This window comes from Lampris incognitus, chromosome 1 (genome assembly GCF_029633865.1).
Source record: "Lampris incognitus isolate fLamInc1 chromosome 1, fLamInc1.hap2, whole genome shotgun sequence".
In the NCBI taxonomy this organism is placed as follows: domain Eukaryota; kingdom Metazoa; phylum Chordata; class Actinopteri; order Lampriformes; family Lampridae; genus Lampris; species Lampris incognitus.
Genome location: NC_079211.1, coordinates 106,693,608 through 106,711,173, shown reverse-complemented (window position 1 = coordinate 106,711,173; position 17,566 = coordinate 106,693,608). Strand labels below are relative to the sequence as shown.

The window sequence follows — 17,566 nt, the reverse complement described above, 5'->3', positions numbered from 1 at the left end:
TCCATAAGGTCCATGAGAGACTGGACATCTGCTTCATCTCTCTTGATCCTTGGACTCTGTAGATCTGGATGAGACCATTTGCACCTGCCTTGACCTGTCAGGTCTCTCAGCTGTCTGAGGTACATGCTTCTATACTCAGCTGTGAGATAATATTTGGTCACAGCTCCTGGCTTCAAGCTGAATCCCTTTGTCCCTCCAGCTGTTTGGGTGTCTTTGTTCACCGTTTCTTCTATAGCTTGGTCAACAGGGATTCGGCCAAAGGGATTGGTGGAGCCCAGTTGGACTGAGAAGCCTCCTTCCATGAATTCTGTGTACACATCTGGGTGTGTGATGGGCAGCTCAGACATCTGGGCGTAGTAGTAGGGGAGGTAGCGTGCATAATTCATCCTGTCATAAGCAAAGCACCATGGGATCATTGCTCGAATGCTAGCCAAGTGTAGCATCCAGTCTCCCTCTCTGGATGCTCGGATGAGCCCCAACAAGATTTCAACCATGTCCAAATAGGACATCCAGAAGTTCGAGAGGCTGCCGTTTCCACCTCTAAGGAACTCACGGTAGACTTCAAATAGATCCATGATGCGTGTACAAGAGCTGTTCTCGAGGACCTCCTTCAAAGCATGTTGTGAGACTTCTTTCCCAAGGCTGTCAATGGTCTTCAGTGTCTCATTCAGGTGAACCATGTCATTCCTGTGAGTTTCTTCCAACCAGGACAGGAAACCATTCAAGGTCAGTCGCATGAGAGCCTCATACAGGAGCTTGTGTAGTCGCACTGCCCTGTTGTACTTGCGGCCATCCATAACACCAGCAATTGAGCCTTCTGCAATCATGCCAGACTCAATGCAGAGGTCTTTGAGTCCAGCATCTTGGAAACGCTTTCCTATTATTGCCAGCAGTGTGCAGATGGTGTGGAATACCCCAAGCCTAACGATGATATCATGGAACTTGTCATGGTGTTTCCATGTGATCTCGACAGCCTTCGCATACAGGGCTTGGTCAAAGACACAGACAATCTTCCTCAGGCCTAAGCACTGCATGATGCTCAGTGACTGGTTAAGCACCTCGTTGACAGTAGACATTTGTGTCGCTGGAGCATTGATGGTAGGCAGATAGCCTATATTGTCGGGGATGACCGTCATCTCTCCTCGAGTCAGGATGTTGAAGCCTGTCCAGCTGCTGACTGACTGTTCTTCTTGTTGTGACATGCGTGCTAGGACCCAAAGAAGGTTTTTCTCTCTGGCAAGCTTAGTATTGGCTGCAGTATCGGCATCTGACTTTTTGCTTTGTGGTGGCCCTACCCGTTGTCCAGCATTGTAAGTTGGTAACATTGGTGGGGGTCCATCAATGCTTCTCTTCTTTGTTTTGGGAACAGTGGGCATGGGTTGGACAGGAAGTGGGTTGACTGGCTTTGCTTGCACAGCAATCCCATTGACTCTGTGAGATGTTCCCTCACCACTGACAGTTTCTTGAAGACGGTCGCTATTGTCCCAGGCTAAAGTTGTGAATATGCCAGGATGGATGTTAGCTGGAAGGGCAATGCCACTCCCTGATGATGAGAGTTTCTGGAGACACAGGGCAGTGTTGATCTCTTCCATCTGTGAATAGGACACACTGTGACCAAGTCGGTTGAGGATGTTTATCAACTCTACATTTCCTGTCAACGATTTGACACTGAATGGCAGAACAATGTGCTCGGAAGGCTTGGTATTTCCACATGTCACTGCATATACTATGTCATGGCCAAATGACTGCAGAAGGCACTGCACTCTCTGGGATGCATGATCAGGATCATTTGAGCCTGTGAGTAGAGAGTACAGGAAGATAATGAGCGACTCTGGAATGGTAGGACATTCTGCTTCTGGTTTGACTTCAGGCGGCCAGGTTTGAGGAACATCTTGACTTTTAATGTCTGCTCTCAATTTGATGGCTGCTTTGGCTATAACATCTTGTGCACTGACACTTTTCAGGGTCTGCAGCTCCCTTTTGAGAGACTGATTTTCTTTGGCAAGTTCCCTCATGGACAAGTTATCGGGATAGAGGAGGAATTTTCCTTTCTCATCAGGGAATATCTGCAAGGCTCCAGCAAACTCACTCTCCAGGTTTCGCCTTATGTGCTTCTTGGTTGATTCCTTGACTTGGGCAATGCCTTGGGAGTTCATTGAAGCTACCAGTCTAGAAGAGAGATCAGTCATTGTCATCACTTGAGGATTGCCAAAAAGCTCCATCCTGATGAAGAGGAACAGCTCATTGTATGCCTTATTCACAGCAGCTTCATACTGGGCTGCAGCATCATCATCTTCATTGCTGGCAACCTCTCCTTTGGAAACCTCTTCTTTGGTGTAAAGTCTATAGCATGACCTGTGGTAGTGCCCTTCAGCTGCTACAAGGTCTCTACTCACAATGGCAAGGATTCTGCTGTCCCTTTTCTTTGTGGCTGCACTCCTGATCTTTGCATCAGCTCGCAGTTCTCGACACTGCACCAGTACTTCTCTCGTATTCTGTCTCTTGGAATATTTGCTGTTTTTCTGACAAAATATGCACTCTGCATCATAAGTCCTAGATGTACTTGGAGCATGTCGAGCTACTCTCTTAGATTGTTTCTCTTCAGCAGAGACACAACTTTTCTTTTCTTTTGCAAGGAGGCCATCAAGAATTTGCTTCATAGTGAAGATACTGCGACACTTTCTGTGGTAGTAGATTGCTGGAATCTGTCCGTCAGGAATGTCTTTTGCCAGTTTCAAAACTGGTGCATGATTTCGTATCTGAGCTGCCCTGAGCAGAGTTCTCCATGAGTCGACACCTTGTAGTGAAACCAGCTTATCTGTATCATCAGAACAGTGGATAATGCACTCCACCCGTGGGCGCTTTGGTATTGGGTAAAAACTTGCTTGTTCACCAGTGGCCATATTCAGTCAGTTTTCACCTGCCACATACAAACAAATACATGTAACTTAGGTGTATGAACACTACTAAAACAAAGTTTACTTTGCTTCACCAGCGTCATATTACCATTATTTATCTTACATAGCCACAAATAGATACATTACCTAGTTGCTATGCAACAGCTGTATTTTGTCCACATGAGGCCGCTAAAATCAACACAAGATGAAAGTTCCTCGTAGCCACTTTAACTAATCATATTAACATATACATTAAAAGAACATGCTAACATTATGGGAAATTAGCTTACAATCTTCTCCAGAGTGAGACAAGAAGATAGACACCAGTTTCCTCTATATGTGTTTAGTAGAAAGCTATCTGGCTGCACGTTAGCCTAGCTTAGCACAATGAATGGAAGTACACAGTACTGGTTATCCTTGGTTGTTGGCCAACTAAGAACTGTCCCAGAGTTTAAGCTAGGCTAATCAGTACCAGGGGTGTTGAAATGCTATATTTGTAAAAATCTGGGCAAATACACAATCGTGAGAGGCACAGAAACAGGTTTCCTGAAAGAAAAATGAAATAGCTGCTCATTTGGAAAGGTTATCATGTATTATTTTACTTCTGTTAGTGTACCAAATAAAATGGCACCAGTGAAGTTGTGTCACCTTGGGTGATATCGATATCTGGTCTGACCCATGGACTAACTGGCTTTGGTCTAGTTAGTTTCTTAGTAATAATGCCCTTCTAATTTAAGGTTCACAATCACCTCACACAATGAAATAGTATGGGCATATTATACATTTCCTGAATCTTTACAGTCCTGTGAGTATTCCAGTTTTTGTGTTTTGTGTCCCTGATATTCCTAGATGCCACAGGGCTAAAAGAAAGTATATAGTTTAGGCGGACATTGCAGAAAGATGTGTGTTATTGACGGGTTGAAGAGCTCAAGTGACCTCTATATTTGTGAGAAATATCCACAACAGGGCTTGAATGAAAGCTAAGAAGGTCCCCTTTAAAATGATACCAAAGACAATATTATAGAACATTGAAAAATGTCCTGACCATGAGGCTAAACCAGGATATGCACCAGCGTCTAAAATGCAATTTACTTTAGGGGGTGGTTAACTTCATGAGCTGATAACTGTGATACAGCTGCCACTCAGGAATGGTTATCATACCAAAATATCATCTACAGACATGGATCCTTTCAAAAATTATAAGTAAGTTTTGCCACCTTGAGTGTACCGAAATAGGAAATTTTGGGCTCTGGCCCATGGACTACTACTTCATATTCTCTTGGGTGAACTTCCGCGATCACTTCCTCAACAATGGACCACTGGCAGCAAAGGAGGAGCGAACCCCTCTGGCTGGATGAAGGAAACGCACCTTGTGGATTTCCTCAATCATTTTATTAAACATGCCAAGTGTTCAAAGGAAAAGCCATGCTTACTCCTTCTGGATAACCACAGCTCCCATCTTTCCATTGATGGACTAAATTTTGCCAAAGAAAATGGCATAATTATGCTCTCCTTCCCACCCCACTGCTCACTTTGCTGGACAGAACAGTTTATGGGCTGCTGAAGAGGCACATAAACTCAGTGTCTGATTCCTAGATACGGAACAACCCAGGGAAAACAATCACAATCTGTGACATCCCTGGGATTGTGGCAAGTGCATATCCTCTGGCTGCAACCCCACTGAATATTCAGTCCGGCTTTCAGGTGACAGGGATTTAACCTGACAACGGGGATGTGTTCTTGGAGACAGAATTTGTACCATCCTATGTCTCAGATCACCCCTTTCAGGACTCAGCACTTCCAGGCCCCAGCAACAACCCAGCACTTCCAGACCCCAGCACCAACCCAGTCTTGCCAGGCCCCAGCACTAACCCAGCCCTGCCCATTAGCACCACCTCAACCTTGCCTAGTAATGCCAGCTCCACCCACCAGTCAACTCCAGAAGACATATGGCCATACCTAAAAGCTGGTCCAAGAAAACTAGCCCACCAAAAAAAACAAAAAAAAACAAGGGAAACTGCTATTCTCACTGACACACCAGTGCAGGAGGCACTTGCGGCTGAAAAGCAGGCACAGGGTAAAAATAATATATTCCAAAACGAATGCAGGGAAACCAAATCTAAAACGCCAAAGGAAAAAAAGACAGGTATAAAAAGAAAGACTCCAGATGACTCTTCGTCGGATGAAGATGAGTGCCTGTGCCTTGTTTGTGTGGAGCCATTTGCGAACAGCCGTCCAAGAGAGACTTGGGTCCAATGCATGAAATGCAAACAGAGTGCACCCCTGGCAAGGCAATTTATGTGTGCCAGAACTGCAGTTCTGCCGATGAGTCTGACCAGTGAGGTTTGAGACCTGGTTTGAGATTTGTTTGAATGCTTGACATGTTTTATTTGAAAGTTTGTTTGAAATGATTTCCCAGTTGTTGTAGTTTGGACAAAATTGTTACTACTATGAAACACTTTGACAGCCCTATCATGGTCTGAATACTCACTTGCTGCTGTCATTATTATGGCCCATCAAAGACACTTGCGCAATCTTTCTGGTAGATATCTTCACCTGTGTATGTGTATATATATATATATATATATAGTCACCTCACAGCAAGAAGGTCCTGGGTTCAAGCCTCGGGGTAGTCCAACCTTGGGGATCGTCCCGGGTCGTCCTCTGTGTGGAGATTGCATGTTCTCCCCGAGTCTGCGTGGGTTTCCTCCGGGGGCTCTGGTTTCCTCCCACAGTCCAAAGACATGTAGGTCAGGTGAATTGGCCGTACTAAACGGTCCCTGTGTGTGTGTGTGTGTGTGTGTGTGTGTGTGTGTGTGTGTGTGTGTGTGTGTGTGTGTGTGTGTGTGTGTGTGTGTGTGTGTGTGTGTGGGCCCTGTGATGGCCTGGCGGCCTGTCCAGGGTGTCTCCTCGCCTGCCGCCCAATGACTGCTGGGATAGGCTTCAGCATCCCGCGACCCTGAGCAGGATAAGCGGTTTGGATAATGGATGGATGTGGTTGGGACTGATTTAACAGCCACGTTGTAGGATTGATTCAAGTTCCATGATTAATCAATCTTTTTTTCTGTAGCTGAATTTAATTTTGAATTTCTTGCTTTATTTGTTGTAAAATCCAGCGTGGCATCTTACCTATTGGGGGCAACGTGTCACATATGCACACTCACTATTTAAATACCTATAACTCTGTACTGAATTAAGAATGACTGATACACGCAATACATAGACACACACACACGCGCATGCACTTTAACCCATACTAATGTAAAGAATTCAGGGGGCAGCCGGGAACCGCCGCAGCCTGGACGTGAATCCAAGTCTCCCGCACCACGGGCGACTACGCTAACCAGTTGTCTAAAGGATCCGACCTGTCAGCCAAGGGCTAGCGAGTCTATTCATCCATGGTCGTTACACTACCCCCCTCCTTCGGGAAGCGCGTCCCTGTGCTTCAGCATACCACCTCCCTCATGCCTCTGGGTGCACGCGTGTCTGATGGCCTCATGGTCTCACTATCCCACTTCTGACACTGATGTAGTAAATTCGGGGGGGGGGGGGGGGCAGGCGGGAACCGACTAAAGGGCCCAACGAACGGGTCGACTGAAGGGTCCGACAGGTTAGCCAAGGGCTAGCGAGTCTACTCATCCGTGATCGTTACACTACCACTGACCATTAAACAGCCATAGTGTGCAAAGTAGACCAGGAAAGCAACAGGTCTTCTTTGAACCCTAATTAGGTCAAATTTATTTGCGTAGCCCTAAATCACACCCCCTGTTCACAGGGCCCATGCATTAACACCATTTTAGTGCCACAGAGCTCTCATCAATCAATCACAATTTATGTTTGGCACATTTCATATATTAAAATGCAATGTGCTCAACATTGTCAGTGCACAGATACGAAGTAGGTAATGATAAAAGAAAACAAAAACACAGGATAACGGGATAAGGAGAAAATGAAAATAACAAAATTAAAAGTAAATGAATGGAGTGAAGAAATAATACATGGAGTCAAGAAAATGTAAAAGAATAAGAAAATGCAATGATATGACAGTCTTAACTTGATCACTAGCAAATTAGCCGCTATTAAGAAAGTAGAGGGCAGGTCAGTGATAGGCTCCAGCATCCCCTGCAGCCCTGAGAGCAGGATAAGCAGTTTGGATGATGATGATGATGATGAGTAAGGTGCTGTTCTTGGTCTTTCATTATGAGACTTCCTCAGTTTTAGGGCCTTATACAATATAACATTGCTTCATCATGGGACTTGCTGCTTCATTGTGAGACTTAGTTTCAGAGGTGTGAAAACCAGGTCCAGAAAGTAAAAGTCCTAACCATGTATTTGCTCTACTCATGCACTACACCAGCAGATTCTAGTCAACACCACTCCTCAACTAGGTAGGGAAAACTAGTTAATGAAATCAGCTGGTTTAGTAACATGGTTGGAGCAAATACACGGTTTGGACATTTACTTTCTGGACCTGGTTTTTACACCTCTGCTTAGTTTGTCTTCTTGGAACAGTTAGGAGAAAATTGTCTGTAGATCTGAGGACTCTACCAGAAACATATTTATGCAGAACGTCATTAATGTAGTCTTGAGCAAGTCCATTTATAGATACATATGCAAAAGCATCAGAATCTATTCTAGCACCAATTGAAGCCATTAAAGAGATTGCAGAGTCAGTGGTGGGACATTTCTTCTTTGTTCCTGTTAGTACTCTAGCTGCAGAGGTCAGGACCGGTTGCAACTGTCTTTTGGTTTTCTTTAACAATCCTGGCAGCAGTGAGGTGAACCCCAGCACAACACTCACACGGGTGGAGAGAGTTTGAGAGTGAGGCAGAGCCGGAGCCAGTGTGAACAATGTAAAGTTGGTCATGAACAAAAGAGAAACAAAACAAAAAAAACTGCAAATGCTCCGTCATGGCAGAAGTTGTTTCAGTGTGGTGTAATTGTCTACATGGCAGAATGGAAAACTAACAGTGCTGTTGGTATCTGAGGACCACATTGAGAACCACTGCTCTAGTGAGTCTCGAGTGCTTTCTCCTAGTGTCTAATGATATGGTGTTCTCTCCTTACCTTTCAAAGATAGCTTTTATATCACTAAATACCCTGGCGGCACAGTGGCGCAGTGGTTAGCGCGGTTGCCTCACAGCAAGAACGTCCTGGGTTCAAACCTCGGGGTTGTCCAACCTTGGTGGGTCGTCCCGGGTCGTTCTCTGTGTGGAGTTTGCATGTTCTCCCCGTGTCTGAGTGGGTTCCCTCCGGGTGCTCTGGATTCCTCCCACAGTCCAAAGACATGTAGGTCAGGTGAATCGGCTGTACTAAATTGTCCCTAGGTGTGTGTGTGTGTGTGTGTGTGTGTGTGTGTGTGTGTGTGTGTGTGTGTGTGTGTGTGTGTGCGTGCGCGTGCGCGTGCGCGTGTGCGCGCGCCCTGTGATGGACTGGCCGCCTGTTCAGGGTTTCCCCCCGCCTGCCGCCCAATGACTGCTGGGATAGGCTCCATCATCCTGTGACCCTGATTAGGATAAGCAGCTTGGATAATGGAATGGAATGAAATTAATACAAAATATATGCCTGAGGCTTTGTTCTTGCATTTGGTATGCAGTTTTTAACAATATGATGTATTGATCCCAAGATATATGAGTGTGAAAAGTGTGACAAGATGCCCTGGTCTCCCCTACATATTTTCACGTGCACATGCATGTTCACAAATGCTTGCATATAGTACATAGCGTGCTATAGCCCTTGTGTTGTCCACACATTCTGTATATCGCCCTTGTCTTAAGGGTCATTCATGACCCGCCCTCATTAAACCTCTAAATTAAAACAACTTAATAAATTTTAAACCCCATATCTATTTTGCACGAAGAAACAACCTGTCATTTGTCACAAACTTCAAGACTATCTGGGTTTTTCCTCTTCACAGTGCAGAAAGACTGCGTTTAATTAGTGGACACCACTTGTTTTTATTACAACACACCTGTCATACTTGTTTTCCTTAGTGAAGTATAGGTTTTTTATTATTATCATTATTATTATTATTACTATACAAATTTCCTTTAACTTCATGCCATAATACAACATAATAACCGGGCAGGTCCATTCCTTGGGCCTAGGGTTAGAATGAGGTAGAAGTCTATTTGATGGATAGTGCCTTTCTTAGGATATGAGATGTTACAAGTAGTGCGATCTTCTGTAGTTCTTGTATTCTGATGTTACCCGGGATCTGTTGGGTGTATTTCTCCATCCCTTTTTTTTTTACAAGTCCCAGGGCTCCTATTGCTACTGGTATTGTTGTGGTTTTCATTCCCCACATTCGTTCAATCTCTATTTCAAGGTCTTTATATTTCGACAGTTTTTCAGTTACTTTTACTGAGGTGCTCCTTTCAGTCAGGATGGACATGTTGATGAGTAGGCAGCTTTTTTCTTTTTTGTTCTTGATGACGATGTCTGGTCTGTTGGCCTTTATCTCCCAATCTGTCTGTATTGGCATGTCCCATAGGATTGTGATATCGTCTTTTTCTGTTACTGTTTGGGGCTCGTGCTCGTACCATTTTTCTTTTGTGTTGATGTTGAATTCGTTGCAGATGTTCCAGTGCAGGTATGTGGCGGCCTTGTTGTGTCTTGTAGGTATTCAGTTTTGGCCAGCTCAGGGCACCCTACCACGATATGGTCAATGGTTTCCTGGAACTGACCACATATCCTGCATGCTGGGTCTGTGCCATCTTTGAGGATTTTGCTCTGGTAGTAATTGGTCTTGATGGCCTGATCTTGGGCAGTGATGAAGCCCTTTGTTTTGGATTTCAGCCCAGCTGTTTTGAGCCATTGGTTGGTCATATGTTGGTCTACATCTTTCTCACCTACTCTTTTTGGGTATTGCCCATGCATTTGTTTCCCTTCCCATTTTTGTTCCATTTGTTCTTGGGTGTGACACTTAGCTTTTTGTTTATTATCATTTTTATTATTATTATTATTATTATTGCTTAAGGTACTGCAAAGGTGTAATAATCAACTTTTTAGCAAGAGATAGAAGTTGTAGCCTAAGAAAGTAGCAGAAATGTGCAGAAAATGATCTGGTACTGCCTGACAAAACCGGCTTTATTAGAAACAGGCATTCCTACTTTAATATTTGTAGGCTCTTTGATATTATCTACACTAACACTCAGTTGAATATTCCTGAGCTTGTGATATCCTTAGACGCCGATGAGGCTTTTGATCGGGTGGAGTGGGAACATTTATTTATGACTATGAGAAATTTTGGATGTGTTAATGACTATATATCATGGGTTAAACTATTATACGCATCCCCCTTAGCTTCTGTCCATACGAATGACTTACATTCAAGATATTTCCCATTACATAGATCCACCGGACAGGGTTGCCCTATGCTGCATCTTTACATTAGTGCCAGGCCTTAGAAGGGATAAACCGAGGAGATACCGCGCATAAATTATCTCTTTATGCCGACAACCTCCTTTTATATATTGCCAACCCATCATCTTCACTACCACATGCCCTGTCTATTTTGGAACAATTTGGAAGGCTCTCAGGCTACAAGTTTAACTTAGAAAAAAGTGAACTTTATCCTGTAAACTCAGTGGCCCTCAATATCCCACCTACAGCATTTCCATTTAAGAGAGTGACATCCCACTTTAAATATCTTGGGGTGGTGGTACCTTGTTCCTTTCACATGCTATTTAAATTAAATTTCACACCTCTGATCGAGCAGTGCAAGCAAGACATACACCGCTGGCGCTCCTTACCTCTATCACTCGCTGGCCGGATTAACCTAACTAAGATGAATATTTTTCCTAGATTTCTCTATTTGTTCCAAAGTATTCTGATTTTTATTCCTAAAAAACATTTTGTATCACTGGACCAAATCCTCACTGGATTTATATGGGATAGCAAAACCCCACATATTCGTAAGTCATTTCTACAAAGGCCGAAAAGGTTAGACGGTATGGCCATGCCTCACTTTCTTCACTATTATTGGGCTAGCAATATCAAAAACATTATAATGTGGGTCAGGGATGATGCAGAAGCTCCAGTCAGGGTAAAATTGGAATCTTTTAAATCGAAACTCCCGTCCTCAATCTCGGCCCCTTTACCACTTTGCGCTTGCTCCTTTGAAAATCCTGTAGTTACCCATACATTAAAGACCTGGGTACAGTTTCGCAAACATTTTATGTTGCAAAACGCTTCACTTCGGGCTCCTATTTTTGTAAATCATGTTTTCTTCCCCTCTATGTCAGATCTGGCTTCCCGGGCCTGGCATGGGAATGGCATTAGAGTTGTTAAAGATTTATATATAAACAGAGTATTTGCATCATTTGAACAATTGTCAGAAAAGTATGCCCTGCCACACTCCCATTTTTTTCGATACCTTCAGGTTAGGCACTTAGTACAAAAAGGCTATCACACTTTCCCAGAGCAACCTCCAAGCACCCCCTTAGATGCTGTTTTAGGATTTAATACTAGTCTCAAAGGGGCCATCTCCTGTTTATATGATGTAATTAACACTATTAACCTACAATCTCTCAACAACCTAAGGACAATTTGGGAACAAGACCTAGGCCTGTCTTTTGCAGAGGACCAGTGGACTTCAGTTCTCGACCTAGTACACTCCTCATCTCCTTGTGCTAGACACGGTCTAATACAATTCAAGATAGTTCACCGTCTTCATCTCACTAAGGAGAAACTGGCAAGGATATACCCAAACATTGATCCCACCTGTGATCGATGTAAGACTACCACTGCAAACTGGTTGCACATGCTGTGGTCATGTTCAAGCCTTCAGACTTTTTGGGAAAAGGTATTTGAATCCCTTAGTGACATGTATAATATGACAATTGTACCTCAGCCCATTATTGCCTTGTTTGGATTGAGGCCAGAGGATGCAGTGTGGTTGACTGAAATGTACAATGTGGTTGCCTTTACTACGTCTCATCCTCCTCAACTGGAAGAGAGGGGTGCCACCATCCTATACAAGATGGCTTAAAGAGATTATGTTTTACCTGAAGCTTGGAAAAATCAAATTTACATTGAAGGGGAATGCAAATAAATTTGAAAGGGTCTGGAGGCCTTTTCTTACCTACTATGATAACTTAACCCAAATAACAGACTGGCATAGTTCATAACCTAATAATTTCTTGGTTGGAGCAGAACTGTAGCAGTATAATTAAGAATAAGTTTAAAAAGATAAAAATGGGTGTATTTTTTATTATTAATTTTTATTTTTTATTAATTTTATTTTTTTCTTTTCCCCCTTGTCTGTGTGTATGTGAATGAGGTCATTGTATATCTGTCACATATTTATTTGTACTTGATGTCATTTCGGAGGATGTTGGGGGGCATGTTAGGGAGCAGGGGAGGGATGGGAATTATACTGGATTTATTTCATGATTGATTTTGTGATTTGTAAAATGCAAAATCCAATAACTGTAAGTTAAAAAATGTGCAGAAAATAGTTTTTTTCTTACCCTGTTATGGGTCATTGTTTGACCCATAGACACCAGAAGGGGTAAACAACCTTTTTAAGTTCAATAAATATTTCTTTCTTTCAATATATATTTATTTTTTTGAATGATGAATTTTCATCAAATTCTGTATAATCTTTGTTTGTAACATATTTACAGCAGATTTGTAGTTGTTTTCTGTCTCTTTCTGTCTTTAAGAAACAGCCTCGCTGACTCACTTTGTCTTGTGCTTTGTGATGCAAAACTAATCACAAAACGAACCATCCACGCAAACAAAAGAAATCGACACAAGATGTGAAAGAGGCAAAACTTGACAGTCAGATGGGGGCTAACATTGATCTACAAGTGCTGAAATGGTTTAGTCGTAACATTGTTGGAAGACTTAATACAGACGTGCTGTGTTAATTGTTAACTAGAGACAAAGGGAATCTTCTGCTTTTTATTAAAAAAAAGCGTTAAGCGGGCACATATCTTCACCCTCCATCTAAATCCATATCTTTACCATGTGTTATGAGGTAAAAGTTGCTGGTTTGAAAATTTGACAGAAAGGGAGGTGGTACAAAGGAGATCCTTCATGCCGTTGGCGAGCACTGCTTGATTTTAAAGATGGTAAAAATCATGACAAACCCCAGCAGATGCAGCTTCCTCATCACTTACTCAGATGTTGGTTACATCCAAGTTGTGGATCAGTTTTTCATTTTCCACCTACAGATGCACTTGGCATTACAACATGTAAGAGTTTCCTTTTTGAATGGGGGCACAAATAAAATTACTGGAAAGTCCACTTAAGGAAGAGTATCCATAGACCAGCAATAATATCTGCCTTTGAGTGGGCCAGATGAATCAGCAGTTGCTCACGATCTTTGACGTAATGGGAAACAAATGGCCTCAGACGTCATTACTGGAGTGGCTGTTGTGACATTATTCCCCCATGTTACTGAAGTATAGGAAACATTTCAAATGAGATCCCGCTGGTAGACTTACTCATGTTCCTCATAGAGACATGGCTGGATTACCGGCCATGGCCCCGGGGGCCTGAAATCCCTGGGGGCCCCCAACAGGTTGATCTGGCCATGCATGGGGGTCAGGTGTCACAGAAAGCTACAAGTTCAGTAGATACCAAATAGAGGCTCAGAGGTTTATTTCTCCTCAGGGCTGTTTCTCCTCAGCCCTCAGTTTGGCAGCTTTAGATAAGAGGATGAATTCCACCGCAATTCCTCAGTGAGAAACAAAGTGAAAAAAGGAAGTACTAGCAAGCAAGCAGAGTCTTGAGGTCCAGTACTTTTCCGTTCTTTAATGATTATCAGATTCAGGGTCAAATCTTCATCAACCCAGTTTTATTATCATTATTCTCTTTTGTCTCATTTTACGATTCATACCCTCTCTGTGTCTGCAGCCGAGCTCTGGACCAGGGTTCACCTCCTGCTGAAGCCCAGTCCAGACACGCTGCACTACATCCTCACCCACTTCCACTGGTTCTGGAACATCGTCAACAACAGCTTCCTGCGAAGTACACTCATGAAACTTGTCCTCACAGGTAGGTAGCAGGTCCAAAGGCTAAAAATAAATAAATAAACTATGTTCATATCCTTGTTGAGGGGGACAACTCAGAGGCCACAAAACCTTTTAGGAATCTAAAACACGAGGAGCTGAACCGATACAATGTGAATGCATCGCAGTGTAGAAGGGGCACAACACCAGACTTCTGCTTTGCAGTGAGAGCACAAGCTTTTTCCTGCATCAACAAGCTGAATTAGTGTACAGCAGATAAATCAAAGTGACTTGCTTACAGCTAATGTCTTCCCACCTTTTGTCCCAGTTTACGTCTGTTAAGGTCGGAACTCATAAATATTTGGATAGGCCATATTGCCAGCGGTTTTTCATCATGTGTCCATCTTCATGCATGGAGACACAGATGGACTGTAATGGATCATTTTAAGCTCTGATGTGAGATGGCCAAGGCCCCATGAGGTAATGTTAGTATTATGTGAAAGGTGTTTCTACTCAGAAAAGAGGGCCGAGATTAGAAAGAGCTTGTATCATCTGCAAGCACACACACACACACACACACACACACACACACACACACACACACACACACACACACACACACACACACACACAGAGGCAAGACTCACACACATACAAACATGTACAACTTAATAGAGTTTTTATAGTCTAAACAGCAGCTTGTTGCAGCTGTTATTTTGGCATATTGAATGTTTCTGTTTCTCTAAGGTGGCCAAGTAGCATTCTGAAACACTGTCCATTCAGTTTATTTTGTCCCATTACGATGCACTAGGCTACATGCACAGTCACAAAGCGCAACAGATAATACACAAAAATATGATTGAGCAGTTTCTTTTGTGTCATCACTCAAAAGTCAAATCTACGCTTCCACAGAGTTTTTGTGTCAGTGTTATAGTTCTCATGTCTCACATACGCTATATGGACAAAAGTATTGGGACATACCTCTTAATCATTGAATTCGGGTGGTTCATTCAGACCCATTGCTAAAGGTGTATAAAATCAAGCAGCTAGCCATGCAGTCTGCATTTACAAACATTTGTGAAAGAATGGGTCGTTCTGAAGAGCTTAGTGAATTCAAGTGTGGTACTGTCAAAGGATGCCGCCTTTGCAATAAGTCAGTTTGTGAAATTTCTTCCCCGCTAGATATTCCATGGTCAACTGTTAAGTGGTATTATTGAAAAGTGGAAGTGTTTAGGAACAACAGCAACTCAGCCACGAAGTGGCAGACCACGTAAAGTCACACAGCGGGGTCAACGAGTGCTGAGGCGCATAGTGCGTCAAAGTTGCCAACACTCCAGTCGCCTCCACAGCAGACTTTGTGAAAACAGGAGGTACCACGAGAAGGTGCTGCTGCGGACACATTTGCGTAGGAGCAGCCATATGCTTAGGTCCTGATGGACCCGCGGCGATCACTACACCAGGAAGCGAGAGGCCACCACACCACTTCGCATTCCTTTTGGCAAGTAGGACATCTGGCCCAATACTCGCCACCTCCCTCCTGTAGGTGTAATGGCCAGGTGTCCCAATACTTTTGTACATATAGTGTATATGTTGAGCACTAGACATTGTTAGCACATTGGATTTTCACAGCATGTGAAGCCAAGGTTGAGATCAGTGCCATCTAGATGCGTATTTTGATCCAAAAGCAGTGCATCATAATCTTTAAAACATTTTAGTAATTTAGCTAAAGCTGCTATTGTGAATAACACAATGGTGCTTGAAAGTTTGTGAACCCTTTAGAATTTTCTATATTTCTGCATAAATATGACCTAAAACATCATCAGATCTTCACACAAGTCCTAAAAATAGATAAAGAGAACCCAATTAAACAAAAATATTATACTTGGTCATTTATTTATTGAGGAAAATGATCGCATATTACATATCTGTGAGTGGCAAAAGCATGTGAACCTTTGCTTTCAGTATCTGGTGCCCCCCGCAGCAATAAAACTGCAACTAAACGTTTCTGGTAACCGTTGATCAGTCCTGCACATTGGCTTGGAGGAAATTTAGTTCATTCCTCCATACCGAACAACTTCAACTCTGGGATGTTGGTCGGTTTCCTCACATGAACTGCTCGCTTCAGGTCCTTCCACAACATTTCAATTGGATTAAGGTCAGGACTTTGACTTGGCCCTTCCAAAACATTAACTTTATTCTTCTTTAACCATTCTTTGGTAGAATGACTTGTGTACTTGGGGTCGTTGTCTTGCTGCATGACGCATGTTCTCTTGAGATTCAGTTCACGGACAGATGTCCTGACATTTTCCTTGAGAATTCCCTGGTATAATAGAATTCATTGTTCCATCAATGATGGCAAGCTGTCCTAGCCCAGATGCAGCAAAACAGGCCCAAACCATGATACTATCACCACCATATTTACAGATGGGATAAGGTTCTTATGGTGGAATGCAGTGTTTTCCTTTCTCCAAACATAACACTTCTCATTTAAACCAAAAAGTTCGATTTTGGTCTCATCCATCCACAAAATATTTTTCAAATAGCCTTTTGGCTTGTCTACTGATCTTTAGCAAACTGCAGACAGGCAGCAATGTTCTTTTTGGGGAGCAGTGGCTTTCTCCTTGCAACCCTGCCATACACACCATTGTTGTTCAGTGTTCTCCTGATGGTGGATTCGTGAACAGTAACATTAGCCAATGTGAGAGGCCTTTAGTTGCTTAAAAGTTATCCTGGGTTCCTTTGTGACCTAGCCAACTATTACACACCTTGCTCTTGGAGTGATCTTTGGTGGTCGACCACTCCTGGGGAGGGTAACAATGGTCTTGAATTTCCTCCATTTGTACGCAATCTGTCTGACTGTGGATTGGTGGAGTCCAAATCAACACCACTTTTTCTGAGGTCCTCAGAAATCTCCTTTGTTCTTGCCATGACACGCTTCCACAAACATGTGTTGTGAAGATCAGACTTTGATAGATCCCTGTTCTTTAAATAAAACAGGGCACCCACTCACACCTGATTGTCATCCCATTGATTGAAAACACCTGACTCTAATTTCACCTTCAAATTAACTGCTAATCCTAGAGGTTCACATACTTTTGCCACTCACAGATACGTAATATTGGATCATTTTTCTTAATAAATAAATGAGCAAGTATAATATTTTTGTTTCATTTGTTTAACTGGGTTCTCTTTATCTACTTTTAGGACTCGTGTGAAAATCTGATGTTTTAGGTCATATTTATGCAGAAATATAGAAAATTCTAAAGGGTTCACTAACTTTCAAGTACCACTGTACTATTTTTGCAGATTAATTCCTCTATCACCACCATTATTAGCTGTTAATAATAGAAGGGTATAAGACAGGGCTCGGTAACCTATGACATGTGTGCCCACTGTGGCACGCGAGGCCATTAAAACGACCGGGATTTCACTCCTACCTAAAACGACCATGGGCAGTCAAAATGACTGCCAGTTTTTAAACTCTATATTCTGTCAACATAAATACCCAACTGAGATATTAATGCATTACATATGTTAGTATGTCTGTTATGAAACTGACACCAAAATCAACATTTTAACAACTATAATACTATTTTTAGACAATTTAAACTTCAGAGAGATGAAGTAATACTTGGGGTAGTATTGGTCGAGGATCAATGACCACACCGGGTTATAGAACTCAGGTTTAATCGTGGCTCAGTAGGCAGA

At 42.8% G+C, this 17,566-nt stretch overlaps 1 protein-coding gene across 1 annotated transcript in view; it reads left to right on the top strand.

The window, feature by feature from the left end:
- ptgs1 (prostaglandin-endoperoxide synthase 1) overlaps positions 1-17,566 on the top strand; it is a 78,247-nt gene that overhangs the window by 6,755 nt on the left and 53,926 nt on the right. Inside the window, exon 4 of the mRNA XM_056288963.1 lies at positions 13,764-13,904. Within this exon, the coding sequence (XP_056144938.1) occupies positions 13,764-13,904 (141 nt within the window). The remainder of the gene's footprint in view (positions 1-13,763; positions 13,905-17,566) is intronic.